The sequence below is a fragment of the Saccharomyces cerevisiae genome, chromosome X (genome assembly GCF_000146045.2).
Source record: "Saccharomyces cerevisiae S288C chromosome X, complete sequence".
NCBI lineage: Eukaryota > Fungi > Ascomycota > Saccharomycetes > Saccharomycetales > Saccharomycetaceae > Saccharomyces > Saccharomyces cerevisiae.
The window spans coordinates 211,592-239,353 of record NC_001142.9 but is presented as its reverse complement, the minus strand read 5'-3'; the positions used below and the strand labels follow the sequence as shown (position 1 = coordinate 239,353).

At 37.6% G+C, this 27,762-nt stretch overlaps 10 protein-coding genes and 2 non-coding genes across 12 annotated transcripts, besides 1 other annotated feature; 6 read left to right on the top strand and 6 right to left on the bottom strand.

Moving 5' to 3' along the window:
* Positions 1–267: 267 nt before the first annotated feature.
* LSB6 (1-phosphatidylinositol 4-kinase LSB6) lies at positions 268–2,091 on the bottom strand (the record flags this gene model as incomplete). Its single annotated transcript, NM_001181533.1, has 1 exon — positions 268–2,091. One exon carries the CDS (start codon positions 2,089–2,091, stop codon positions 268–270), a length of 1,824 nt encoding a protein of 607 aa, NP_012435.1.
* A 906-nt stretch (positions 2,092–2,997) lies between these two features.
* GSH1 (glutamate--cysteine ligase) lies at positions 2,998–5,034 on the top strand (the record flags this gene model as incomplete). The annotated part of the gene is made up of 1 exon (NM_001181534.1): positions 2,998–5,034. One exon carries the CDS (start codon positions 2,998–3,000, stop codon positions 5,032–5,034), a length of 2,037 nt encoding a protein of 678 aa, NP_012434.1.
* Positions 5,035–5,342: 308 nt separating this feature from the next.
* YNCJ0008W lies at positions 5,343–5,415 on the bottom strand. The gene has a single exon. It is a non-coding gene; the product is annotated as a tRNA-Arg (tRNA).
* A 178-nt stretch (positions 5,416–5,593) lies between these two features.
* Positions 5,594–8,053, bottom strand: MEF2 (mitochondrial elongation factor MEF2; the record flags this gene model as incomplete). The annotated part of the gene is made up of 1 exon (NM_001181535.1): positions 5,594–8,053. The coding sequence occupies one exon, from the start codon at positions 8,051–8,053 to the stop codon at positions 5,594–5,596; it is 2,460 nt and encodes an 819-aa protein (NP_012433.1).
* A 419-nt stretch (positions 8,054–8,472) lies between these two features.
* Positions 8,473–10,329, top strand: GSM1 (Gsm1p; the record flags this gene model as incomplete). The annotated part of the gene is made up of 1 exon (NM_001181536.1): positions 8,473–10,329. One exon carries the CDS (start codon positions 8,473–8,475, stop codon positions 10,327–10,329), a length of 1,857 nt encoding a protein of 618 aa, NP_012432.1.
* Positions 10,311–10,802: an origin of replication (ARS1009; Autonomously Replicating Sequence).
* A 72-nt stretch (positions 10,803–10,874) lies between these two features.
* Positions 10,875–11,260, top strand: SNR37. Its single transcript, NR_132195.1, has one exon. It is a non-coding gene; the product is annotated as an SNR37 (small nucleolar RNA).
* Positions 11,261–11,577: 317 nt separating this feature from the next.
* PAM16 (import motor complex subunit PAM16) lies at positions 11,578–12,027 on the bottom strand (the record flags this gene model as incomplete). The annotated part of the gene is made up of 1 exon (NM_001181537.1): positions 11,578–12,027. The coding sequence occupies one exon, from the start codon at positions 12,025–12,027 to the stop codon at positions 11,578–11,580; it is 450 nt and encodes a 149-aa protein (NP_012431.1).
* A 589-nt stretch (positions 12,028–12,616) lies between these two features.
* On the bottom strand, positions 12,617–14,299 carry SET4 (Set4p; the record flags this gene model as incomplete). The annotated part of the gene is made up of 1 exon (NM_001181538.1): positions 12,617–14,299. The coding sequence occupies one exon, from the start codon at positions 14,297–14,299 to the stop codon at positions 12,617–12,619; it is 1,683 nt and encodes a 560-aa protein (NP_012430.1).
* A 1,727-nt stretch (positions 14,300–16,026) lies between these two features.
* On the bottom strand, positions 16,027–17,964 carry IME2 (protein kinase IME2; the record flags this gene model as incomplete). Its single annotated transcript, NM_001181539.1, has 1 exon — positions 16,027–17,964. The coding sequence occupies one exon, from the start codon at positions 17,962–17,964 to the stop codon at positions 16,027–16,029; it is 1,938 nt and encodes a 645-aa protein (NP_012429.1).
* Positions 17,965–19,337: 1,373 nt separating this feature from the next.
* YJL107C (uncharacterized protein) lies at positions 19,338–20,501 on the top strand (the record flags this gene model as incomplete). Its single annotated transcript, NM_001181540.1, has 1 exon — positions 19,338–20,501. The coding sequence occupies one exon, from the start codon at positions 19,338–19,340 to the stop codon at positions 20,499–20,501; it is 1,164 nt and encodes a 387-aa protein (NP_012428.1).
* Positions 20,498–21,649, top strand: PRM10 (pheromone-regulated protein PRM10; the record flags this gene model as incomplete). The annotated part of the gene is made up of 1 exon (NM_001181541.1): positions 20,498–21,649. The coding sequence occupies one exon, from the start codon at positions 20,498–20,500 to the stop codon at positions 21,647–21,649; it is 1,152 nt and encodes a 383-aa protein (NP_012427.1).
* Positions 21,650–22,044: 395 nt separating this feature from the next.
* Positions 22,045–27,354, top strand: UTP10 (snoRNA-binding rRNA-processing protein UTP10; the record flags this gene model as incomplete). Its single annotated transcript, NM_001181542.1, has 1 exon — positions 22,045–27,354. The coding sequence occupies one exon, from the start codon at positions 22,045–22,047 to the stop codon at positions 27,352–27,354; it is 5,310 nt and encodes a 1,769-aa protein (NP_012426.1).
* Between the last annotated feature and the right edge of the window lie 408 nt (positions 27,355–27,762).

The window sequence follows — 27,762 nt, the reverse complement described above, 5'->3', positions numbered from 1 at the left end:
TGTGAGTTAAGTAATGTAATGATTTGTTAAGATCCTCTATTCCTTTTTGAGTATCTATTTATTTTCCTAAATTCTTCAAGGCTATTTTTACCATGAATCCGCTAAGATCTGTTTGGGTTCCGATTTTTCGAAGACACACAAAAATAATAGCCGGTTGCTTTCTAACACTACAGAAAGAGGTTTTTTCGAAAGAGTCTATTTCCTATATGCTAAAGTAGAGTTATGATTTCTTTATATTGAGTATGTATTGAATTATTTTCCAAAAAATCAACACCAGGTGAATACGGGGGTGGAATTGACTATTTGTAGCCGCTCTGCTATCACTGTTTTATTAGCAAATGGGTGCAGAGTGGAATCATAGTATACAGGATTACTATTGCTTTGGTTATGTGCATGAAATGGAATTGTGCTTGGGGTGCTAGGGAGTACCATTGGTGAAGTGGAATATGATCCAATAGGTTCGTCTATGGCGTTTTTGAAAATAGAAACTGGAGGTGGGCAACAGGGAACTTGCATCTTCTCATCTATTACCTGGCACCTTGTCCTTCTAACCAATTCCAAGGGGCCTTGTCGTGGGTCTTTCAATGTTTCGACAACGTTGAACGCCTGTCCTTTTAATACTGCCCATTGCTTCTTCCACATTCGGACGTTAAAATCTTGGTCCCTGCTAAATAGGGCCAAGAATTCTTGGTACGACTCTTCCCACCAATTAGTGCTTGTCAATATCGGTAGGAAATGAGATCTCATTTGCTCAGAAAATGGTTTGGCTAGTAGTTGCAGAGGCAAATACAACCAGCCATATGGGTACAGACGCCACTCATCAGGATGCTTCCAGGGAAAGGACAACCCATTGTCGATGGCGGCTAACTTGAGTCTCCACTTATTGTTTGAAAGTTTGATTAGTTTCACCATCCAATTGTCTAGACCTCTATCTGTGTTTCTCATTATATAATCAAGGATAATTAGTTTTTCTAGTTCCAATCTGAACTGACTCAAACTTGATTCTGTCCATTCAAATTTCGAATTTTCTTCAGATTCCGTCGAAATTGGAGAGGAATTTATTTGCTTGGACGGTTCTGTCTCATCTGTTAGGTTCCTGGTTGTCTCTGGTTTATGATTGATATCTTCGCCGGATGACTTACGATGAAATGAATGTTTAACATCTGAATACATCCCAGGTAATGGGTATTTATGAAAGAACTCATCGGCGTTGATGTACTCCTTCAAAAAAAGTTGGAAAGAACCCAGCTTTTTTTGTTTCTTCTTCTGAAGGTTGTATCCCAATACCCATTTTTTTCTATTATCATAAAAATTAAAAGACTCTATAGATGCAGTATCTGTATAGGGTACTAGATGCGTTTCCAGTCGCCTATCCAACAAACTAGCCGCACTTTCACAGATGTACCCGAGGTTTGGAATCAGACAACTTCTGCCAAACAGACATGGGAAAAACGTGCGGTGTGCCCATTTGGTCCATTTGGGAGAAAATGGGCCATATGGTTCCTCATCCTTGGGCTTGAAGACCCCCACCGGAACGCTTTCGTCGGCCCGTGTTCCATACACAAAGTACGACCCACTTGAGCCAGTTTGGATTCTCTCGAGTTCGCGTCCAAATGTCTCTACAGCCTCAATACAGTCAGAAACCAAATGGTTGAAGTTTTCCCTCTGTTCTTGTTCTTCTTTTCTTCGGAGCTGCTCATATGCTAGGCCCTTGGTTGGATATGCATGCAGCGGACGAAATACCGAATATTGAATCTCATATTGACTTCCTTCTTCTTCTTGCCCTGACGCTTTGTCCTCTGCATTATGAAGCAGTCCAACGGCAGGATTGGACCCTGAAGTCTGATCAGGTCGCGGGCTCTCGGACGGTACGTTGACCAGAGATTGATAGGAAGGGTGGAATACCTGAGGGGCCTCCGCTATGTCTGAATTCTGTGCATTCGAACCGACCCCTGGAGAAGCGTGCGTTATCGGGTTCTTACTTTTACAGTGATCTTGCTCATCACGGAACTGTAACCAATCGTAGCTGTTCACAACTATCTTCTGGTGAGGATTTACGGTATGATCATGCTGGTAAGCTTCGTTACTCATGCTTTGGTTGGCTTCTTGAAAGTGTCTAGTTCACTTTATGCCCGGTTATAAACATAAACTTTCACAGGGTTCTCTTTGATCACCTCTTTGTTTAATCTTATGAATCCAAGGGATTTTATCGGTCAAAGGGGAAATCAATGCGAAAGACAGTAATGATGAGAGAAAAACTCTCCGTAACCACCAAGTTTGGTTCAGCGCGACGAGATTTTTATCGATTATCGAGAAAAATACCTGTATATCTACATTTCTATGTCAGTGATATATACTTCTTAGATAAGTTATGCCACCAGTGCATACGCTTACGCACACACACGTATTCTTGTGCACACGCCTGTTACTTCTTGCAGACATCAGACATACTATTGTAATTCAAAAAAAAAAAGCGAATCTTCCCATGCCTGTTGCTGCTCTTGAATGGCGACAGCCTATTGCCCCAGTGTTCCCTCAACAACCTTGGTAGTTGGAGCGCAATTAGCGTATCCTGTACCATACTAATTCTCTTCTGCCCAACGACGGCTGCCATTAGTCAGCATGGCGCGCACGTGACTACAACTGTGGCTGGAAACCTTTTCGTCCTCCCCGGTTTTTCAGTGAGCCGACTCTACTACAATGCTTTTTCATTTTTCACTCAGAAAAACCTGCAATTTGCCAAATTGGCCATGCTCTGTGCCTCCCTTGACAAAGGACATCTTCCCTGTTTATAAACGGCGGCTTACCAAAAGTTGAAGCTTGTTCTTGCCTCTTATGAGTGGAGCAATCGATTATATTGAATCGTTGTGCTGGAGTAGTTGGATCTTTCCACGTGGTCTCGAGTCACTTGTAGAAGCTGAAAATTGAGCAGATTTAGTATAGGGCTACATTGTAGGGTGGTTTAGAGTATCGAAAATATACATATAGAAGAATAAAATGGGACTCTTAGCTTTGGGCACGCCTTTGCAGTGGTTTGAGTCTAGGACGTACAATGAACACATAAGGGATGAAGGTATCGAGCAGTTGTTGTATATTTTCCAAGCTGCTGGTAAAAGAGACAATGACCCTCTTTTTTGGGGAGACGAGCTTGAGTACATGGTTGTAGATTTTGATGATAAGGAGAGAAATTCTATGCTCGACGTTTGCCATGACAAGATACTCACTGAGCTTAATATGGAGGATTCGTCCCTTTGTGAGGCTAACGATGTGAGTTTTCACCCTGAGTATGGCCGGTATATGTTAGAGGCAACACCAGCTTCTCCATATTTGAATTACGTGGGTAGTTACGTTGAGGTTAACATGCAAAAAAGACGTGCCATTGCAGAATATAAGCTATCTGAATATGCGAGACAAGATAGTAAAAATAACTTGCATGTGGGCTCCAGGTCTGTCCCTTTGACGCTGACTGTCTTCCCGAGGATGGGATGCCCCGACTTTATTAACATTAAGGATCCGTGGAATCATAAAAATGCCGCTTCCAGGTCTCTGTTTTTACCCGATGAAGTCATTAACAGACATGTCAGGTTTCCTAACTTGACAGCATCCATCAGGACCAGGCGTGGTGAAAAAGTTTGCATGAATGTTCCCATGTATAAAGATATAGCTACTCCAGAAACGGATGACTCCATCTACGATCGAGATTGGTTTTTACCAGAAGACAAAGAGGCGAAACTGGCTTCCAAACCGGGTTTCATTTATATGGATTCCATGGGTTTTGGCATGGGCTGTTCGTGCTTACAAGTGACCTTTCAGGCACCCAATATCAACAAGGCACGTTACCTGTACGATGCATTAGTGAATTTTGCACCTATAATGCTAGCCTTCTCTGCCGCTGCGCCTGCTTTTAAAGGTTGGCTAGCCGACCAAGATGTTCGTTGGAATGTGATATCTGGTGCGGTGGACGACCGTACTCCGAAGGAAAGAGGTGTTGCGCCATTACTACCCAAATACAACAAGAACGGATTTGGAGGCATTGCCAAAGACGTACAAGATAAAGTCCTTGAAATACCAAAGTCAAGATATAGTTCGGTTGATCTTTTCTTGGGTGGGTCGAAATTTTTCAATAGGACTTATAACGACACAAATGTACCTATTAATGAAAAAGTATTAGGACGACTACTAGAGAATGATAAGGCGCCACTGGACTATGATCTTGCTAAACATTTTGCGCATCTCTACATAAGAGATCCAGTATCTACATTCGAAGAACTGTTGAATCAGGACAACAAAACGTCTTCAAATCACTTTGAAAACATCCAAAGTACAAATTGGCAGACATTACGTTTTAAACCCCCCACACAACAAGCAACCCCGGACAAAAAGGATTCTCCTGGTTGGAGAGTGGAATTCAGACCATTTGAAGTGCAACTATTAGATTTTGAGAACGCTGCGTATTCCGTGCTCATATACTTGATTGTCGATAGCATTTTGACCTTTTCCGATAATATTAACGCATATATTCATATGTCCAAAGTATGGGAAAATATGAAGATAGCCCATCACAGAGATGCTATCCTATTTGAAAAATTTCATTGGAAAAAATCATTTCGCAACGACACCGATGTGGAAACTGAAGATTATTCTATAAGCGAGATTTTCCATAATCCAGAGAATGGTATATTTCCTCAATTTGTTACGCCAATCCTATGCCAAAAAGGGTTTGTAACCAAAGATTGGAAAGAATTAAAGCATTCTTCCAAACACGAGAGACTATACTATTATTTAAAGCTAATTTCTGATAGAGCAAGCGGTGAATTGCCAACAACAGCAAAATTCTTTAGAAATTTTGTACTACAACATCCAGATTACAAACATGATTCAAAAATTTCAAAGTCGATCAATTATGATTTGCTTTCTACGTGTGATAGACTTACCCATTTAGACGATTCAAAAGGTGAATTGACATCCTTTTTAGGAGCTGAAATTGCAGAATATGTAAAAAAAAATAAGCCTTCAATAGAAAGCAAATGTTAAACTCCTTTTACTTCGGTTGTGAAAGAAAGTTGACATTATCGATTTGGGTGACACGGTGATTGAAAAAGCAACGACCAGTATTATACCTCTTTTTTTTATTATTCAGTTTATATTTTTGCAAGTGATCTTAAGCATTTCTACACAAACTTATGCCAACGTGACCATTTATTATTTTATATAGCAAAAAAAAATGAGGGGCCTTGCAGAACAATTGTTGCGAGTTTCTAATAACAAGCACGTAGAATATTGGCCATTTAATTTTTCTCTTCAATTTATAGAATGGTTGTGTTAGTGACAAAAAGAATATTCTTCCCCGCCAGGACTCGAACCTGGAATCTCCTGGTTCGTAGCCAGACGCCGTGACCATTGGGCCACGAGGAACAAGAATATAAAGATCTCTGAGGGCAAGGTATGCCTATGTCGCAATAAAATGTTTGTTCCTGCGCAAAAGTAAAGTTCTATTAATATACAACTACACAGTTATCGGTTCACACTATTCGATAGTTGTAAAAACCATTTTGATAAAGATATAACAAGGCGTTTATTAAGGACATTTTTGCTACAAGTCGTGAAGTATTGATTGTAGGCGATCGTTGGTAACTTTCTCCATATCGGAATATTCAATATTGAACTCACCCCTCCCTTGCGATAAGCTCCTTAGCTTATTGGTGTAGGTGGTAATTTCCCTTAGTGGCACTTTCGCTTTTATAATTTTTTTTACATTAGAACTGGTCTCTTGAGTGTTTTTTTTATCTTTGGTTGCGTGTAGGGTTGTAACAGCATCAGAGGGAATATATATCCTATTGCTGTTCTCTGGAGAATTACAAGTGGATGCGCCAGAATTTGACACGCTTGATTCGTCTTCAATAGACAGAATTTGAGCCTTTCTTGCTCCTGTTAGATCTTGTAACACCGTACCAACATCAGATTGAGGGATTGTTAGATCAAGATTCATGATGGGTTCCAGAAGGTTGTATTTTTCAGGTTTTAAGTCATTGAGAGCTTTAAAAATTAAGTTTCTAGTAATTTTTAAGATTTCTTGTGGAGTTTCAATATCAGGTGGGACTGACCAATCGCTATTGATTTTGATGGAGCATGCATATAAGGGAAAGTTAGCTATTTTTCCGCCTCTTTGAAGTCCCACAATGCAACTTGCAATAATAGAATTTAGAATTGATTCGAAAGAAACTTGGTATTTCCATTCTTTATCCCAATTACCATTTTTTTCCATTATCAGAAAATTCTCGTTGACTCCTAATGGATATGCAAGGCAGTTAGGAAGGGCATCGGAATTTGGTAGCAGAGATAAGGAGAATCTATATCCATCATCACTCTCATACGTTTCTATATTTGTTTCTGAATTAATTGTTTCTTTGTAGGACACCATCAACTGACCAAATTCAACATCTGCTTTTAGGTCATTAACCAATCGATCCTTGGCAATTTCAAGGTGTAATTCACCCATACCGTTTAAAACCGTTTGGCCAGTCTCATCATTTTGAGAAATTGAAAGACTGGGATCTTCAGTAATTAAAGTGTTTAAAGCTTCTTCCATCGATTTTTTATTACTTAAAGTCCTTGGTTCGATGGAAACACCAAAAACTGGTGGGGGAATGAAGATAGAATTGATTTTTAACGTCAACTCCTTTTTTTTATCAAGTGATTTCAACCCATCCTTCTTCGACGAATGCGTTATTAGTGTATCTCCAGTAGATATGTTGTTTTCGACTGTAGAGCCAGTAAGCAATCCGATTTGGCCCGCAGTTAAAATATTTACAGGTTGTGATGTTCCCGCATGGGGTATCAGTAATTTACCCAATTTAAATTTTTCCCCAGTAGTAGAATTATAAACGGTATTGCCACTGTTTAGTGTACCTGAATAAATTCTAATGAATATTTGTTTACCCCTGATTGGATCCGTAATCACTTTGAATGCAAGAGCAATGCAAAGATTTTTGTTGTTGTTTACTAAACATCCAACTTTGGGGTCATATTTCATTGGAACGGTTTTATCATTTAGTTCTGGTAGTTCGGCTTCAATGGGCGAAGGGAGATAATTAACTATAGCATCTAATAGAGGCTGCACGCCAATATTTTTAAAAGACGCACCGCATAAGACAGGTACAATCATATTCTTCATAGTCAGTTTTCTTATTGAAGCGTTCAAAAACTGTGCGGAAACCTTGGAGTAATCGCCTTCTGCCTCCTCTAAGAAGTGCTGGACTAAATCTTCGTCGTATTCAGTCAAAGTCTCTATCATCGATTCCCTACAACGATTACACTGCTCAAGAGAAGTACCATCCAACTCATCCACGATAATTTCATCAGGATTTTCTGGATTCCAGGTTAATCGCTTCCCATTTACGACGTCAATAACACCTTGGAAAACATAATCATTGCTAGTCGGTTGTTTTCGATAGTAAGGAATGTTTACCAACACCGGTTTGGTAGTTGTTCCTCTCATAAATTTATTTATCAAGTCATTGACTGTATGGTTGAAACTCGCCCCCATACGATCCATTTTGTTGATAAAGCAGATTTTGGGCTTCGATTTACTTTGCTTCCAAACCTTCTCTGTCTGTGCCTCTACGCCGGCAACAGCGTCCAAAATGACCACGCATGAATCAATAACTTTCAAAGCCCTAATCACTTCAAAAGTAAAATCTATATGTCCCGGCGTATCAATAAGATTTATTGCAAAAGTATTTCGCCATGGGAATGAAATCGCAGCGCTTTGAATTGTGATACCTCGGGATCTCTCCTGCTCTAAAAAATCAGTTATCGTATCGCCAGTGTCGACGTCTCCAATATGCTTTGAGATTCCTGCATAATAAAGCATCCTCTCTGTTGTGGTAGTTTTACCTGCATCGATATGGGCTATAATTCCTATATTTCTAACCTTAGACAGTGGACTTCTTGCGGTCGATAAGTATCTACTTCCAACGTTAATTACACTTAATCGGTTCTTGCTAATGTTTACTCTTGCGCCCGCCCATCTGCGCACATTCCATTTCCACATAGCCTCCCTCACTTATCTTGCCCCTTTTGTATATCTCTGACTGCCGTTTTGCCACCAGAAAGCTTGTTGATCTATTTCACATTATCTTCTTTTAACCGCCCAGCCTCCGCGCCGTCGTCGTTCTCTGTGCTGATTGGTTATCTCCCCTCTCACTAAGGGAAGGCCTCAAAAATTGTCGAAATGAGAAGAGGCTGAAACGATTTACTAATCATCATAGCCTGCTTAAACGAGTTAACACTAAGGGGAAGGGTACGACTATCATTTGTTCGGATCTCTGAACCGGATATTTTCTTTGTTACACACATCAAGTTTTTGCATGAATAGATCATATTTCGAATGATTTAACGTATTACAGCTTAGCAATAAAGGGAGTAAAGAAATAATATATTTGGATACAGCATACAAGAATATATATACATATGACCAAAAAACTACCTTCAGAGTTGAAACAGACGAGAAAGTCTATCCAGACAGCTTGTGAATTCTGTCATACCAAACATATACAGTGTGACGTAGGGAGGCCATGTCAAAACTGTTTAAAAAGAAATATTGGGAAGTTTTGCAGAGATAAGAAAAGGAAATCAAGAAAACGAATTGAGAAGCATGGAACACAACCATACTTGAATTTGGGGAAGAGGCTGGTAATACATGATGTGCCGTCGAAGACGGTATCCCCCTCAAGCGTACATCTGCAGCGAGATTTTCTATCTTCAGATCAGGAAAAACCAGGCAAAACACCTGCCCACAATACGAATATCCAATATACGTATAATATAAATGATAACTTTCAAAGCGCTGGATCTATTCCACGTATTACGAACTTCAATACGAATAACCGCCAGACCGTCTTAGAAAATACTTCTAATAATATATCAGCTTCACAAGCAGTACATTTAATGAATGACCCCATCATACCCACCGTACGGAAGAGTACTCTCAATTTAAAGTCGCATTTCCTAGAGCAACATAAAGCAATGCAGCAGCCGCTGGCTACCAATTGTTTGGTTGCTACTTCAAACGTTCCTGTGCACTCTGGAATGGACGATAGTAATAAGAGTGACGATGATGTCGATGACGAAACTAATATTCACTTTGATAGTATGTGGTGCAATGACGAATACATGAAATTAAAGGATATAGTAGATATTTCAACGCCGTTTTTACCGAATAACTCCCAGATATTTTCCCTCCAAGAATCAGAATATCCCAATCCTAGCGCATCTACACGGGGAAATTCGTCATTGCATTTAACGAACCTTTTAAACTCGACAAAAAGCGTGAATGACCAAAAGGACTCCTCGATCGGCCATTCCACTTCTACTTTCAATACATATGATGAAGTAGTGTCTAGGCCCTTTATATCTTTAGACATGCTGCATTTGAATCGTGGAGCAAACGCTAATACACACCCATCACATAACGCCAAACTGGAAAGCGAATGTGACAGTTCTAGTCACTCCGATGCAGATCTGGAGAAACATGATACCGATTTCATATCACCTTCAAAGTTTCGTGAATTAGTAAAGACTCCTCAAGACCTATATGACAATAAATGTTTAATAAAACCGCATAATTACAAGCTCGCATACACCAAACTGCTAACTACTTTAAGAAAAAAATTTCTTGAAGGAGCTGAAATTGATAAATCTGCCTCAGTAAAAGACGAACACAGTACCCAAAAGCATAATTTGAGATATGATTTAGAAGTTATAATACGCTCTATACTAGAAAGATATGCTCCAATTTTCATTTCGTTAACATCCAATATGATTGAAGAGGATTTGCTATTACAGGAAGTTACCTTGCAAAGGGCTTTATTAGATTTGGAGAACATGGCAAAATTAGTAAGCTGCACACCGATGTGCATCTGGAGAAGATCAGGCGAGATTTGTTTTGTCAGTAACGAATTCTATTCTTTAACAGGTTTTAACAAAAATTTACTATTAGACCGCACCTCCTTTATTTTTGAATATCTGGATCATAAAAGCGTTTCGAATTACTTTCAAATATTTAACGAATTGCTGGCATTTGGTTACAATGATATCAATAAAAGGAAAAAACTATTGATGTTGAACGCATGTTCTTCTACCTCGTCAAAAATTACAGAAGGGTTTTCTTTTACTACGGATGGAAAAGCAATCTTTACTAAGTGCAATTTATTATTAAGTAACGGTCTTTATTTGAAGTGTGCCTGTTGTTGGACAGTAAAAAGGGACTCGTTTAATATCCCAATTCTCGTAATGGGACAATTTTTACCAATTTTTGAAATGGACTGATCACTATTTTTTGGGCTTATTACTGATTACAGTTTTTATATGCATTCTGTCCGTTTCTTTGATTTTATCGCTTATTTTTTACTTAGGTTGGCAATTCAGTATTCTTTAGCGTTTCTTTTTTTTATTTTACTTTCCGTATCAACAATAATATTTATATTTATGTACAGTTTTACATTGTAATTTAGTTTCTCAGGAATTCGTCAAAAATGTAAAATCATCCATTGAAAACCTTCTTCCCTGAAGAATTTTAAGCATAACTTTATATTTTTAAACAAGGTGGATCTAGAAACTTTGTATTAATTACAAGAATTTATAATATTATTCGGGAGCAACAATATGGATTTCTTGCCAGTAAAACCCTACCTATTACTTCCCTCTTTATTATTAGCCGGGTCACACTAAATTGAAAAATTTGTTCTTTCCTGTTTTTGGAGCAACAGAAAAGTATAAATAGAGCTAGTGTTGTCCGATTGGCAAAAACTTCTTCCCTTTGTTACTTCTTCTTTAAAATTCAAATTTTTCTTTTGATTTTTTTTCAAAAGGCTAACATCAGTAGTGGTTAATACTATCTTTAGATAATATTAATTTCATTATACCATAGAAACCTAAAGATTAGGTTATTTTCGTTCTTCATGTTATGGAGTGTGAGTGATGAGGAGCTTGCTCTTTTAAGCTCATATTACGTAATAAGTTAATACTGGAGCGAGAATAATTTAAATCATTTCATCATAACCCATAGCTGAATGAACTTTGACTACTCCTAAACAAAGTAGTAACAATTTTCATTTCGTTTCCGGTTTCTTAGATCGAATATTATTCTGAGGAAATTCCCTGATTACATATCAGGGAAAGGTTCGCGTTTTTAGAGAATTGCGTAATGCGATTTGAAAGTTTAAATTCCTAAGCGACTCTTCTTCATGATAAGACAGTTTATATTTTGTATACTTTCTCATTCCCATAATTTGTAGTGCCTACGGGGATGGACTTGTCTTGGTACCAACTGACGGTACGTTCTGATGCTGCCTTGCTTGTGCTCCAACATTTTTTTTTTAATTTCATTTTCGTGTACGGTGCGTATATCGAGATGGCATCTGAGTATATTTACTTTGGTACATATACTAATATTAACTAAATACAAGGATGGTGGTTGAAGATTCCTAACGTACAGGAAGCAACCAACTAGGAAAATATATGCACTGCTGCATGCTTTCGATAACACTTGTGACGTAATGATGGAGGCTTCCTTGACTACTGATTGCTGCTTGCACTATTATCTGCACCAGATGAATTTGTTGAATTCGGAGGAGGTTTCGCTGTTGAAGCGTCCCCTGCTTTCGCCTTCGCATTTTTTTCTCTCTGAGCCAGTTCCCATTTTAACCTTTCTGCTGCTCGATAAACTTTGCTCTGTAAGTAGAAGCTTCCACCTTTTTCTTTATCGTTAACCTCAAATAGATAGTTAAACCTGTTATTAATCTTGTCCATGTTTAAATCGCCCTTGGATTCTTCAATATTTAAAATTTTACAACTCTCATCCAACGTAATACCACCATATTCGCCTTTTCCTGTTCCCCTTCTAGATGCATTTGTAGCACCTTGTTTCACTGATTGTGAAGCCGCTTGTCTATACGCCTCGGCGAATGCTTTTCCAAAAACTTGAGTTCCTGTGATTATAACCTGTATGAAAGCCCTGTGAGCCATATTTTATATCCAACAAGTCTATGTTTTTCTTATGCTCAAGTCACGAAGCTGTTGCCAAATTTATAGTCAGCTGAAATATGTGAATCGGATGCAAATGAGTTATAAGTTGAAGCTTCAAAATTTGCTACGTGAAAAATGATAAACGATGATGAAGTAAATAAATATCGTAAAACGAAAAACTCTCTTTTAAAAAATTCATATGTAGGAATTTCATTTGATAAGAACCTCACTCTTCATATCAAATAAGTCATTAACCTGCCATGAAATGAATTATGGAAACAATGCAGCTTTTTGAAAGGAAAAGTGCGGTGGATTTTAACGTTAAGGATCCTCTCAACTAATGATTGATGCTTAATCGTGGCATCTATAAATAAAGCATGAATTGTTCTCTATAGTTACAAAGTGGTGATTTATTATAAAAGTGTTTTGATATTCACGCTTTCAACATTAAAGCTAAAAACAAAAGAAAAAAAATGAAGACCAATGCGAAAAAAAATACCAAGATTGAAGTTTTGGAAGAAAAATTATGATGATAAAATTAAGCTTTCAAAAAAGATTAAAATGAATACTATTAATTTTAAAATTTCGTTTATGGCTTACAGTTGTGCATTATTGTATTAAAGTAAGATTTATTAGATAGGGATTCCTTCGTATTCCTCATGAATTCTTCAGAAAAGTTTTTGATTTTAGTTATTGGACAATTATGGCCCAAGTACCCACATGCACAATCACAATTTGTTAAAATAGTCTTTATTGACCCCATCAACCAGAACTTGTCGGGATCCGGTAGGGAATCCAAATCTTTAGATGCATTTATTATCTCCCAAATAGGATTTCTCAAATCCCATTGCCATTCTACGCTTATCTCTTCTCCCTTACGAATATCTCTTATAGCCCTTAAAACAAATTTAACTCTACAATCATTATCTCCTCTTGGTTTTTCGTCAAGCGGTCTTACCGTTACTAGTTCCACATTGGGCTCACAACTCCGTCTTATGTATCTTGTTAATCCGCCTGTTTCTCGAGAGTCTATATATAAAGGCCAATGTGGATGAAAAAGTACTTTAGGTTTTGTCGTTCCCATCAAACGATAGTCATTATTTGGATCTGTCTGATAATTTTTTTGAAAATCAATTTTGCCCAAATATTCTTGAATTAGCTCACCTTTAACACAAGAATCTGCAGCGAAGACTCCAAAATCTCTTTCATTTGATGATTTTCTTACCTCGATGTCAGCTGACCTTGAGCTTTCCCAGTTAGAACAAACAACCCAATCGTCATCATAATGGTTATCAATAAACATCTTAACATATTTGTCCTTATACTCTGATATTGTTATTGCTTTGAATTCCGTGTCATTGGAAGAACTTACCTCATTCAGTAGTGGCTTCAGAAAGTGGCTTGATACTACCAGTTTTTCTTGCCTCAATTTTTTCCGTATACTATTGCTATTTTCAGTTGTTGGGGCGGTATAATGAAGTTGACGTTTCTTGGGCTGTTCCTCTATGTTATTCACAGACTGTTGATGCTGATTTGTGTTCGATGCTGAAGTTGTCACTATGGATGAAAATTGAAATAATCGCTCATCTCCCATTTTTCTAGGGAATATCATTGGTTTTACTTGATTAACCTGCACTTTCGTATCACTGTCACATCTTTTGCAAACAAAATCTCTTTTTATTGGATCTGATTTTTTGAAAGCATAACATAACTTGTGCTGCCACGTTTTACATTTGTTACACTGTATAAACAACTCATCCTTGGAGTCACTTGAACCGCAGATGCAACCATTTTTAGGTTTGTTATCTTCTGCTCTCATGGAGGGTGTAATTTTATTTTCTTTCGATGATTCATTGTGTGTTACCGAGACCTTGGAATTATCATCTTGATTCTGTTTTTTCAGTGGAAATGGTATGGTGGCAGCAGTTGCCAATGCTACTGCTGCTGCTATTCCTCTTTTATTTGTTGATGCCGTTTTTGATGAGCCTGATGAAGAATGATGGTTGAAAATGCCCCTGTCATTTTGAAATAAATGTAAAGGCGTTGGGCCAGCTGTAGGCATTGTATTGAATGTCCTTATCGGCATATACTGAGGTGAGGGTAATGTCTCTGAAGCTGCACTGCTGACGGACAAGGGTGTGTGATCGCCGTAATCTTTAGACATTGAACTATTAGATGAGTACGACGACGACCGCGATATGACCTTGTCTGTGGTTGTGTATGTCCTTCCTTGCCTGATATGACGAGAAGATAGTGATTCCGGTGAAGTCATTTTGAAGATGAAGCGGTATTTGTAACTTTCTGACGAGGGTACCAATCTTATTCCGGCGTTCCACGCTGAAATTATCTATGCTTTTGTCTTAAAGAGAAGCAAACAAGTAATTTGAATCAGATATATTTCCCTCCTTTCCTTTTCAATAAAAAGTGATGAGATGGCCTATTGATATCAAGCTATGAATAGGGTAGCCACCTTTTATACAAAGTTTCTTAGATGTGTATAGCCGTGCAATACCAAAATCGAGGTTCCTTATATACTTCCTAGTACTATCCAAGAACAATAATAAGGTTTCCTGAAGGAAAAAGAGGTGGTTATTGATCACCAGAAAGTTTGGCATTAAAAACAAACGACAGCACAAAGGAACTTTCACCCTACAGCACCTTCTGTGTGCATGATTACATGTACCCGAGTAGCGAAAAAAGCCAGAAAATGTGCAAGAATAAAGGTATCTCAATGAACGAGCTCGAGCGTCAAGAGACGGGTATAAGCGAAGAAGCGCAATGCCGCCAGCCAAGCAAAGCCAAACGAAGAGATCGACCTTCCATGGGGTCGCAACTTTTCCCGGTGACCTCTACATGTGTGATTGTTAGTTCAGCGTAACAGAGTTTCAACAACATGCATATACGAGTGTGCCTTCGTGCCTGATTTTGGTTGATTATCCGGCTTCCAACCTCGTTAAATTTTCATAAAGTGCATATCGTGTAATGTAAAAAGTAAAAAGATAAAAAAGACTCATATGAAATCTTGCTGCATGGAGACAAGTGCACTCGAATTCTTTACTTATATTTTCGCTCTTGAGCTCGTCCTTTTACTAGCATATCAATATCCGTTTCATTGAAAAGTGGCCTTAGAAACGCGGACACATTAGTCTCGTATGTCGGCTCTCGCCTACTTCTTGCCTATTGTTTCAGTGCCTTTAAACCTTATTTCCCTTCCCTCGCGTGCCATTCGGCGATCTCGATTTTCCGCAAGGGGCCTCAAACGACCGACATCAAAAACCAAAACAAAGGCCAAGCACATCGTTTAGAGAAGAAATTTTGGGGGTAATATGTTTTAACGATGCCATATATGCACCAACTTCTAGGGGAAAGAATGCTTTTGACTATCTCTCCTTCCTTGCATATAGGCCAGATTTTTCCTTGGATTGTGCTGTATTACTATTGGCTCCAAGGAACCTCACAGTGAGCTTTTCCAAACCGAAAGATTTCTCTTGCGATTTCTTCGTATGCAGTAATAGGGTTTTTTGAGAATATACCGGGCATAATGTTGCAGTTATCAACTATCGCACATACAGTAGTAACAGTTCTGGTTGTCCTAGCATTAATGCCGTTTTAATTTTCTGCAGAGTATTGCCTGTGGACAACAGTAACTTATACGAATAAACATACCAAGTTAGGATCTGAGCCGGGTAACCGAACACAAAGATCTCGTTCTACTTTTTTTGACCTCTTGATGAGTTGCTTAACAAAATCAGTAGCCGCCAAGAGCAAGAAATCATAAAATGTTCAAGAAAAACAAACATAAAAATATATTGGAGGGGAATAAACGCAAAGTAATGTCTAATAAGTTAAATTAAAGCCATCGAAAAAGCACTGTATTAATAGAGCAGTAGCTATTTAGGTGAATGCATAGTAATATAATATATATGCGAACATATGTATGTCTATGTGTATATAACTATATAACTGTGCCTAACGATTCGTCAGTCAAATGACAAATTATTAGAAGGTTACATTTCCAAAATGTTGGTTTGAATTGGATAGATGAGGCTCGAACTTTTCCCGTGATTTTTTTAATGTAGGTATCAAGAAATTTCTTGGAGTAAAATCTGGCATTGAATTAAACGAATCGCCTAAAGAGGCATCACCCAAAACATTATCACCTCTATGATGTGACCTATCTGTATGTGTGTAATTTGAGTTGTTCACATATGGTAGAACGATGTCTTCATCAATATCTGCATGTTCATTAAATGGTTGTTTTCTCTGAAACTCATCCTTTTCAGGAATTTCCAGGTCAAAAAATAGCTGTTCCATGTTGTCTGCTTCATCTTTATTTATAATTTCAATATCATTTGTCAACTGCCTAATATTCGATAATGAATGATCTAAGACTTCTTCATCTGGTAGTTGACAAAGGGCCAAATTATTACGAATTTCTTTTGATAATTCAGTCTCATCAATAGAATCTGAAATGGTAGAATCTGTTCCAACATCAGGTATTGAGTGATCATCATTATCTTCTTCAACGAATTCGTTTAAAAATTCTACCAAAGTTAGTTTTTCTTGATTTAATGTTGGTGAGCACATAGCATGAGAATCGTGATCGTTGTTGCTGATATCAATATCATTAGACTCTGTTTCTGCGGGCAATTTTGTTGAAGAGTTAAAATATATGGGCTTTGTGTTGGTCGCTACTGGATTTATACCTGCAAAAATCAATGCTTGTTCTGTATTAGTCACATTGCCTCTTGCGTCTACTTGGGATGCCACGGTGTTTTCAAAAAATGGCATTTCACAAAGCTCTTGGGCTGTTGCCCTTTCATTAGGATCCCATCTTAAACACTTTTTGACAACCTCAGATAAATCGGATAGTTGGGAGCTAGAAAGTAGATGATCCAACGATGAACCTTCTACATAAGGCAATTTCAAGTTTAATTTATGGACCAAATTACTGGCATCATCCCAAAATCCACCAGGTGGTGGAGCTGTGATGTGGTTTGTATTAACAAAATCAGAACGTTTGATAGGTGTACCAAGAACTTCTAAAATTTTCCATATCTGATCGATTTCGTTAGCACCGGGGAAGAGAGCTCTGAATACAGTAACTTCCACCGCCACGCACCCGAATGCCCAAATATCCAAAGGTTTGGAATAGTAACCACTTCTTAATAATATTTCAGGCGATCTATACCATCTTGTGGAAACGTAGGCCGTATACGGGTTTTTATTTTCAACATGGCGTGCCAAACCAAAATCTGCAAGTTTAATGACATAGTTATCTTGATATCCAATCTGGTTCATGTACTCCTTTTCAAAATACTGGGTACTTGGTGTGATAAGAATATTTTCAGGTTTTAAATCTCTGTGGAAGAAATTATGTTCGTGGATGTGTTTTAACCCAGCCAGTATCTGCGATAGAATAGATTTCAAAGAAGGAATCGAAAAAACTCGGCGCCTTCTATGTTTCATCATTTGATATAGGTTTTGCTCCATACATTCCATTACGATATGTAATTGGTAATTTTCAGAGTCAATAAAGACCTCAAAAATTTGTATCAGATGGTCATTCGCTGGGATTGCCAGTATGAACTTAATTTCTCTGACCCTCGTATAATCCTGGAGTGTATGCAGTTTTGTCATCATTGTCTTTATAGCCACTACACCTTGTGTCTTTGTTATATAGTTTTGGTGACCATTTTTAGGCTGATCCATTAAAGTACCCCTTATATCATGTTGTTTACCCAATATGTTCGATAAAGGAAATTGCGCTTTGGCTAAAGTTACACAACCAAATGATCCTGCACCTAGTTTTTCGATCAGCTGATATCTGTCTGATAAAGTCTTCAAAGGGATAGAAAGTGGCGGGTTATCGACATCAGGTGGAACACTGAACTCTGAGCCACTACTGGAACTCTGTCTACTACGTTTTTCAACCATAAATGACCTATTAAGTTAAGCTTAGTACTCTTCTTTTATTACGTCTGTATCACGTTCCTTTTCAATGAATATTTAAGAACACGATTAACTTTTCTGATAAGCCTGGTAAATAAATACAGGTTTATATTCTCTAGACAGCCACCTTAACCGACTGGAGTGTCCTTTATATCTTTACCCAAAAAATAAAACTTTTAGGAGAAGGGGTAACAAACTGAAAAGGGAAAGGGTAAAGTAAAGGTAACTGTAAACTATTTTGAAAGATAGATCTTGTAACTTCTTTCTCGTTGAGTGATATTGGAAAATAAAAATGAAATGAATGTGTGAAGACAGAAGAAGTTATTCAGGAAAAGAAAATGGACAGACCGGTGAGTTGCTACCTTAATATATCTATTTGATTACACACATTACTTCTTTACCTCTTTGCAACCAGCACTTGTCTGTGGCTTTTTGCCGCCGAAGTCTCGCGCCTTTTCCCTGTTGAATTGCATTTAAGACACAAGGCTGACATTTATTAATGATAGAGATTTCCACAAAAACTCAAATAGCCGCCGTAACATAAATTATTGGACAACCGGAGAAAAGGATATTTTAAGGCACCAGCGGGTAATACATCTTTATTTCTCCAAGTTTAAAAAGCGTATTTGGAAAAGCTGTGCCACTCAGATTTTTGTGAGAGTTTTCTTTTTCTACTTACCATGAGTGCGGAGTCTTGGTGAAACAGCTACTGAGAGAATAGGTATCTGGGTTACCAGTGTAGTTAGCTACAACATGTTCGAAATGCATGGTAGAGTCTGGGTTTCGTTCCCTTTGGCTTGTTAAGGCCGAAGATTGCTTTGGTCTGGATGGGCGGAGCCCAAATTTTATTGTTGAACTATTTTTAGATTAAGAAAAACAGCGCCAAATTTTACCCGGCTTATGGCTCCTCCCTTGGTACTCCCATTTTTATGACGTAGCAGTTGTCCCGCTTGTTTCAACTCCTCGAGAAAAGTGGGGCATTGGGTTTATCTGTCACAGTACCACCAGCACGCCGAATGGACCCTCTTTGTCTTAGCCCGACGTCTCCGTAATCAGCGCGCCATTCGTGTTTCTAGTGTCCTTTGACTATTTTCATCCGAAAAATATCGAAGCAAAGCCATCGCCAAAAATTGCGAACCCAATATGACGAAATTCGGAAGAATCTTGAAAAAGAAATAAACCGAATTGCATATTAATATATAACTATGTTTTACGTTTGTTTTAAGCCTACTATATCTGAGAACGTAGCTAAATAAATCTTATATAACACTTACTTACTTACTTAGCGGTGTGCGACTTTTATCTTTTAGATATAGAATAACAAAAGAAAAAAGATCGAATAACCGATAGGCTATACAATGGACGGTAGAAATGAAAAACCAACCACTCCTGTGTCAGATTTTCGGGTGGGAAGCTCCGAGCAAAGTCAAGCGGGAGTGAATCTTGAAGATAGTAGTGACCATCGCACTTCCAATTCAGCCGAGAGCAAAAAAGGCAATTTAAGTGGTAAAAGCATCAGTGATCTAGGTATTTCTAATAATGATAACAAAAATGTAAGATTCACTGCTGATACGGATGCTCTAGAAAATGATTTGTCTTCAAGATCTACAGAAACCAGCGATAATTCTAAGGGCACAGATGGACAAGATGAAGAAGATAGGCCTGCTCGCCACAAGAGGAAGCCTAAAGTTTCTTTCACACATTTAAGGAACAATGGTAAGGATGGAGACGATGAGACGTTCATCAAGAAGATAATAAATAACCTGACTGGAAATCAAGGGGGTTTGGTCCCTGGCTTGGCACCAATACCTTCAGAAAATGAAAATGGGAAGAATGATATAGAAAAAAATAACCGTAATGAAGAAATTCCCTTATCCGATCTAGCTGATGCGTCTAAAATCGTAGACGTTCATGAGGGCGACGATAAAGAAAAACTGGAGGCTCTCAAATTAGAAGGTGACGTAAATTGTACGTCGGATGGCGAAACGTTAGGCTCAAGTTCAAAAAATTCATTTCTGGCTCCTGCAGTGGATCATTTTGATGATTATGCAGAAAACAATTCATCCGACGATAACGAAGGGTTTATTGAAACCTCCACATACGTACCCCCTCCATCTCAAGTGAAAAGTGGAGTACTAGGGTCATTATTGAAACTTTACCAAAATGAAGATCAAAATTCAAGCTCAATCTTTTCAGATTCACAAGCTGTAACAACAGATGATGAAGGTATTTCTTCTACTGCTGGAAACAAAGACGTACCAGTTGCCAAGCGTAGCAGATTACAAAATTTAAAAGGCAAGGCTAAAAAAGGCAGAATGCCTAGACTGAAGAAAAGACTAAAAACTGAAGCGAAAATTACGGTTCACATTGCAGACATTTTACAAAGACACCGGTTCATCCTACGCATGTGTAGAGCTCTTATGATGTATGGTGCTCCGACGCATAGGCTTGAAGAATATATGGTTATGACTTCTAGAGTCCTTGAAATAGATGGTCAGTTTTGTATCTTCCAGGTTGTATGATTGTTTCATTTGGTGATGCAACAACAAGAACTTCCGAAGTTCAATTGGTTAGGTGTACTCAAGGTCTAAACCTTTGGAAGCTGCATCAAGTTCATGCCGTTTACAAAAGAGTTGTCCATGATACCTTAGGTGCCGATGAAGGTAATGCTTTACTCGATCAAATTTTGGCTGACACGAATCTATATCCACCTTGGATGTGTGTTCTTTTATATGCATTTTGTTCCGCTATGGTCACTCCGTATGCCTTTGGTGGCGATTGGGTAAACCTGGCAATCTCATTTTTTATGGGGCTTTGTGTGGGGTCATTACAATTTATTCTTTCACAAAAGTCATACATGTATTCAAACGTCTTCGAAATTTCTGCATCTATTGTCGTTAGCTTCTGCGGTAGAGCTTTTGGCTCTATCCCTCGTTCTCACATCTGCTTTGGTGCAGTTACACAAGGCTCATTGGCATTAATCCTGCCAGGTTATATTATTCTGTGTGGTGCACTAGAACTGCAAAGTCGAAGCCTAGTTGCTGGCGCGGTCCGTATGTTCTACGCCATTATTTATTCTTTGTTTTTGGGTTTTGGCATAACATTGGGCTCAGCTTTGTTTGGATGGATGTATCACAATGCCACTAACGAAATTTCATGTCCTCAATTAATTTCTCCGTGGTTCAGGTTCCTCTTCGTTCCAGCGTTTACCATTAGTATCTCGTTATTAAATCAAGCACACATCTCACAACTGCCAGTTATGGTCTTCATTTCTTGCACCGGTTATGTCGTAACATATTGGGCCGGTAAGCATTTTGCGAATTCGACAGAGTTTACTGCCGCCTTAGCTGCATTTGTCATAGGTGTTTTAGGTAATCTATATTCCAGAATTTGGAAAGGTTTAGCGGTATCAGCTATGCTTCCCGCAATCTTCGTTCAAGTGCCATCTGGTATTGCTTCACAAAATTCGTTGTTGTCTGGGTTGCAAAGTGCAAATACAATTGTTAATGCTAATGAAACCATTACGACAAGCACCTCCGATCCATCGTCCTCAATGTCATTTGGTATGACAATGATTCAAGTTTGTGTCGGTATTTCTGTGGGACTATTTGCTTCTTCACTCTTTGTCTACCCCTTTGGTAAAAAGAAAACTGGTCTTTTCAGTTTATAAGCTCTCACAAGGTCCACTTCGTTAGAAACTTGTTAACCAATGGACCAAGTGTTGCCATTGGGTCATTCTTCAGTATCAAAGAAGACTTTGACCCACTAAGAAAAATTTCAAAAGTAAATTATAAATATAGCATTAAGTACAAATAACATATCAGCTTATGAATCCTTTTTTTCAATTTTATGGTTTCATAGCCAATAATCATAACATACATAGATTAATAATATTCAAGTCACATGACTTTTTTTTTTTTCTTTTTTCTTTCTGCGTTAAGCAAAGAAAAAAATTTTCAGTTAGCGATGAGCTAGATATTTTCGAAGGTGTAACAAATACTTTCTTTATTACCTTTCAGAATCAGACTTATCTAACTGGCCACCAAAGTACGAATAACTTTGAAAATGTCTTCGTTGAGTGACCAATTAGCTCAAGTTGCTTCCAACAATGCTACTGTTGCGTTGGATAGAAAGAGAAGACAAAAACTTCATTCTGCTTCTTTGATTTATAACTCAAAGACGGCTGCAACACAAGATTACGATTTCATTTTTGAAAACGCTAGTAAGGCTCTTGAAGAATTGAGCCAAATTGAGCCAAAATTTGCCATTTTCTCAAGAACACTCTTTTCAGAGTCTTCCATTTCTCTTGATAGAAATGTCCAAACAAAAGAAGAAATTAAAGATTTGGATAATGCTATCAATGCTTACTTGCTATTGGCTTCTTCTAAATGGTATTTAGCACCTACACTACATGCAACAGAATGGTTGGTTCGTCGTTTTCAAATACATGTTAAAAACACAGAGATGCTGCTTTTGTCCACTCTCAACTACTACCAAACACCTGTCTTTAAGAGAATTCTCAGCATTATTAAGTTGCCCCCTTTGTTTAATTGTTTGTCGAATTTTGTTAGAAGTGAAAAGCCCCCAACGGCGCTAACCATGATAAAGCTCTTTAATGACATGGATTTTCTGAAACTTTATACCAGTTATTTGGATCAATGTATTAAGCATAATGCAACGTATACTAACCAGCTTTTATTTACAACATGCTGCTTTATTAACGTTGTTGCTTTCAATTCAAACAACGATGAAAAACTGAATCAGCTTGTTCCAATCTTACTTGAAATATCTGCTAAACTTTTAGCCTCTAAATCAAAGGATTGTCAAATAGCTGCACATACCATATTAGTTGTATTTGCTACAGCTTTGCCTTTAAAGAAAACAATTATCTTAGCTGCCATGGAAACCATTCTTTCAAACTTAGATGCTAAAGAGGCAAAACATTCAGCACTCCTCACGATTTGTAAGCTGTTCCAAACATTAAAAGGACAAGGTAACGTAGATCAGCTACCTTCCAAAATTTTCAAGTTATTTGATAGCAAGTTCGACACTGTGTCTATACTAACCTTCTTAGATAAGGAAGACAAACCAGTTTGTGATAAATTCATTACTTCCTATACAAGATCCATAGCAAGGTATGATCGGTCCAAATTGAACATTATTCTTAGCCTACTAAAAAAAATAAGACTAGAAAGATACGAAGTTAGGTTGATAATCACTGATTTGATTTACCTTTCCGAAATTTTAGAGGACAAGTCACAATTAGTAGAACTATTCGAATATTTTATCTCCATAAATGAAGATTTGGTGTTAAAATGTTTGAAATCATTGGGACTGACAGGCGAACTCTTCGAAATCAGGCTTACTACATCTTTGTTCACTAATGCCGATGTTAACACCGACATTGTAAAGCAGTTAAGCGACCCCGTGGAAACTACTAAAAAGGATACCGCTTCATTTCAAACATTCTTGGATAAGCATTCAGAATTGATAAACACAACGAATGTGTCCATGCTAACAGAAACTGGAGAAAGATACAAAAAGGTTTTATCTTTATTCACTGAAGCTATTGGTAAAGGCTATAAAGCAAGTTCCTTCTTGACTTCATTTTTCACTACTTTAGAATCAAGAATAACGTTTTTGTTAAGAGTAACTATATCTCCAGCCGCTCCAACCGCGCTAAAGCTAATATCTTTAAACAATATTGCAAAATATATTAATAGTATTGAAAAGGAAGTTAATATTTTTACTTTAGTTCCATGCTTGATTTGCGCTTTGCGAGATGCTTCTATAAAAGTTAGGACTGGCGTGAAGAAGATTCTTTCCTTGATTGCTAAAAGACCATCCACTAAGCACTACTTTTTGTCTGATAAACTTTACGGAGAGAACGTTACCATTCCTATGTTAAATCCCAAAGATAGTGAGGCATGGTTATCAGGATTTTTGAATGAGTACGTTACTGAGAATTATGACATATCCAGAATTTTAACGCCAAAGAGAAATGAAAAAGTCTTTTTGATGTTTTGGGCTAATCAAGCCCTACTAATACCTTCTCCGTATGCCAAGACAGTGTTGTTGGATAACCTGAACAAGAGTCCGACTTATGCATCTTCTTATTCCTCCCTATTTGAGGAATTTATTTCCCACTACTTAGAAAACAGATCTAGTTGGGAAAAGAGTTGTATTGCTAATAAAACAAACTTTGAGCATTTTGAGCGCTCTTTAGTTAATTTGGTATCACCAAAAGAAAAGCAGTCATTCATGATCGATTTTGTTCTCAGTGCTCTTAACTCAGATTATGAGCAGTTAGCTAACATAGCTGCCGAGAGGCTTATCAGCATATTCGCTTCATTAAATAATGCTCAAAAACTAAAAATCGTCCAAAATATCGTGGATTCTTCGAGTAACGTAGAATCATCGTACGATACAGTCGGTGTACTACAATCATTGCCGTTAGATTCCGATATTTTTGTATCCATACTAAATCAAAACAGTATCAGTAACGAAATGGATCAGACAGACTTTTCTAAAAGAAGAAGAAGACGTTCATCAACAAGTAAAAACGCATTTTTGAAAGAGGAGGTTTCGCAACTGGCGGAATTGCACCTGAGAAAGTTGACGATTATTTTGGAAGCACTTGATAAAGTCAGAAATGTTGGATCCGAAAAGCTTTTGTTCACTTTACTTTCCTTATTATCAGATCTGGAAACTTTGGATCAAGACGGTGGATTACCGGTTTTATATGCGCAAGAAACTTTGATTTCTTGTACGCTGAACACTATCACATACTTGAAGGAACATGGCTGTACAGAACTAACCAACGTAAGGGCAGATATATTGGTATCCGCTATTAGAAATTCTGCATCTCCGCAAGTCCAAAACAAACTATTACTTGTAATTGGATCTCTTGCTACTTTAAGTTCGGAAGTTATTTTGCATTCTGTAATGCCTATCTTTACTTTTATGGGAGCCCATAGTATTCGTCAAGATGATGAATTCACAACTAAAGTTGTTGAGCGTACGATACTAACTGTTGTCCCTGCCTTGATCAAGAATAGCAAAGGAAATGAAAAAGAGGAAATGGAGTTCCTTTTGTTGAGCTTCACAACCGCTTTGCAACATGTTCCAAGACATAGGAGGGTTAAATTATTTTCTACGTTAATCAAAACACTTGATCCAGTAAAGGCACTGGGCTCGTTCCTTTTCTTGATTGCACAACAGTATTCTTCAGCTTTAGTCAACTTTAAAATTGGCGAGGCAAGAATATTAATTGAGTTTATTAAGGCCCTACTCGTTGATCTACATGTCAATGAGGAATTATCAGGTTTGAATGACTTACTCGATATCATCAAATTGTTGACATCATCAAAGAGCTCCTCGGAAAAGAAGAAATCACTAGAATCCCGTGTCTTGTTTTCAAATGGTGTCTTGAATTTTTCGGAAAGTGAATTTTTGACATTTATGAACAATACCTTTGAGTTTATCAATAAAATAACCGAGGAAACAGATCAAGATTATTACGATGTGAGGAGAAATTTAAGACTAAAGGTATATTCTGTTTTGTTAGATGAAACAAGCGATAAAAAGTTAATTAGAAACATCAGGGAAGAATTTGGAACCCTTTTAGAAGGTGTTCTTTTTTTCATTAATTCTGTAGAATTAACCTTTTCATGTATAACTTCCCAAGAAAATGAGGAAGCTTCCGACTCTGAAACATCATTATCAGATCACACGACTGAAATAAAGGAGATTCTATTCAAGGTGCTTGGCAATGTGTTACAAATTCTACCAGTTGACGAGTTTGTTAATGCGGTATTACCCTTACTCAGTACATCCACTAATGAAGATATTAGATACCACCTAACGTTGGTAATAGGGTCCAAATTCGAGTTAGAAGGCTCTGAAGCTATTCCTATAGTTAACAATGTGATGAAGGTTTTGCTCGACAGAATGCCTTTGGAATCTAAATCTGTTGTTATTTCTCAAGTAATATTGAACACGATGACGGCTTTAGTGAGCAAATATGGTAAGAAGCTTGAGGGGTCCATATTAACTCAAGCCCTCACCCTTGCTACTGAAAAAGTTAGTTCTGATATGACAGAGGTCAAGATATCTTCGTTGGCATTGATAACTAACTGTGTTCAAGTTTTAGGAGTCAAGTCAATTGCGTTCTATCCAAAAATAGTCCCACCTTCTATTAAATTATTTGATGCTTCATTGGCAGATAGTAGTAACCCATTAAAAGAGCAGTTGCAAGTTGCTATACTGTTGCTGTTCGCCGGTCTAATCAAAAGGATACCAAGTTTCTTGATGTCAAATATTTTGGATGTTTTGCATGTTATTTATTTTTCCCGTGAAGTTGACAGCAGCATTAGGCTGTCAGTAATTTCATTGATAATTGAGAATATAGATTTGAAGGAAGTTTTGAAAGTTTTATTCAGAATTTGGTCCACTGAAATAGCAACGTCCAATGATACAGTTGCTGTTAGTCTATTTTTGAGTACATTAGAATCCACTGTTGAAAATATTGATAAAAAATCCGCAACCTCACAATCGCCAATATTTTTTAAGTTACTATTATCTTTATTCGAATTTAGATCCATTTCCAGTTTCGATAATAATACAATTAGTAGGATAGAGGCATCCGTTCACGAAATTTCCAACTCTTACGTCCTGAAGATGAATGACAAAGTATTTAGACCGCTATTTGTTATATTAGTAAGATGGGCGTTTGACGGTGAAGGCGTTACAAATGCAGGTATCACTGAAACAGAAAGACTGTTGGCATTTTTCAAATTTTTCAACAAGCTTCAAGAAAATTTGAGAGGTATAATTACTTCCTATTTCACGTATTTGTTAGAACCTGTTGATATGTTGTTAAAAAGATTCATTAGCAAGGACATGGAAAACGTTAATTTAAGACGTTTGGTAATCAACTCTCTAACCTCTTCGCTAAAGTTTGATAGAGACGAATACTGGAAATCAACTTCCAGATTCGAGTTAATTTCTGTATCCTTGGTCAATCAACTATCTAATATAGAAAACTCTATTGGGAAGTACCTGGTCAAGGCAATTGGCGCTCTGGCTTCTAACAATAGTGGCGTTGATGAGCATAACCAAATTTTGAATAAACTAATCGTTGAACACATGAAAGCTTCCTGTTCCTCCAATGAAAAATTATGGGCTATTAGAGCCATGAAGTTGATATACTCAAAGATAGGTGAAAGTTGGTTAGTTCTATTGCCACAGCTCGTTCCCGTCATCGCTGAGTTATTGGAAGATGATGATGAAGAGATCGAACGTGAAGTCAGGACCGGTTTGGTCAAGGTTGTTGAAAACGTTTTAGGGGAACCTTTTGATAGGTATTTAGATTAGAAAAAAAAGGTGAAGTATTATGTAAATTTTTGTAAAGTAAAACACTATGCTGTTGAACGAAATCTTTCATTGAAAATATTGTTATTCATTCGTGATAGCTGCCCCTTTCTGAGTTTGAACTTAATATTTCAATTACGCTACTTCAAGTTTCAATGAGATATTATTCTGTCATCTTTCTCGTCGTTCCTAGTGATTAACGTTACTAAAATTACTGATCCTAAATAGCGGGCGAACAGAGTGAAAATTTTCTTATCTTCGCTTATCTGCGCTTATCAATCCTAATCAGTGAAAAATAAGATATAGGCTTGATAATAAGGTAGTTTGAAAGAGAACATATTGCAAGCGGTTGAAGCTATAATACTAGATATACGAATATCATTTCGGGTATTTGTACTGTGCTCTACAATT